The 725-nt window shown below is 54.3% G+C and overlaps 1 protein-coding gene across 1 annotated transcript in view; it reads left to right on the forward strand.

Annotated features, from left to right (window-relative positions):
* Positions 1–227: 227 nt before the first annotated feature.
* The window catches only part of LOC102751450 (dnaJ homolog subfamily C member 17-like), a 1,676-nt gene continuing 1,178 nt past the window's right edge, over positions 228–725 (forward strand). The window contains 1 exon segment of the mRNA XM_015569253.1: positions 228–565. Coding sequence (XP_015424739.1) covers positions 228–565 — 338 coding nt within the window.

The following is a 725-nucleotide window of genomic DNA, read 5'->3' on the forward strand; positions in this document are numbered from 1 at the left end:
TTGGATAGGATTAAAATCAACTGGTATAAATACAGATGTAACAGGAGAATAAAGACAGAACCTGGCTGGAGAACCTGACTACAGAACCTGGCTAGGCTGCTGATCAACTGAACGCTGTCTCTGTGTCATTTCTTCTTCGCTGACTCTGTCCACACCTTTGGGAACCCCTGGACCTGCTGGGGTTTCACCCCAACAACTGGCGCCCAAATCCTGTCAGGGTTGGAATCATGTTGGTGGCCAAGGAGCTCTTACAGATGGACTTGTATGCGCTGCTAGGCATTGAGGAGAAGGTGGTAGTCAAAGAGGTGAAGAAGGCATATAGGCAGAAAGCCCGCTCTTGCCATCCAGACAAAAATCCGGATAATCCCAAAGCAGCTGAACTCTTCCACCAGCTTTCTCAGGCCTTGGAGGTACTGACTGATGCTGCAGCCAGGGCCGAGTATGACAAGGTCAGAAAAGCCAAGAAGCCAGGCCAGTCACAGGGCTCGGTGGTGTCCGAGAGGGACTATGAAAGCCTCGTCATGATGCGCATGCGCCAAGCAGCTAAGTGGCAGCAGAGAAGAAAGTGAAGCTTGACCTGGAGGCCCGGGAGCGGCAGGCTCAGGCCCGGGCCCGGGAGGAGGAGGAGGAGAGCCGGGGCACCAGGACACTTAGAGCAGGAGATCGAGCGCCTGCGAGAAGAGGGTTCCAGACAGCTGGAAAAACAGCAGAGGCTGATGCAGGAG

The sequence above is a fragment of the Myotis davidii genome, unplaced genomic scaffold (assembly GCF_000327345.1).
Source record: "Myotis davidii unplaced genomic scaffold, ASM32734v1 scaffold345, whole genome shotgun sequence".
Classification (NCBI taxonomy): Eukaryota; Metazoa; Chordata; class Mammalia; order Chiroptera; family Vespertilionidae; genus Myotis; species Myotis davidii.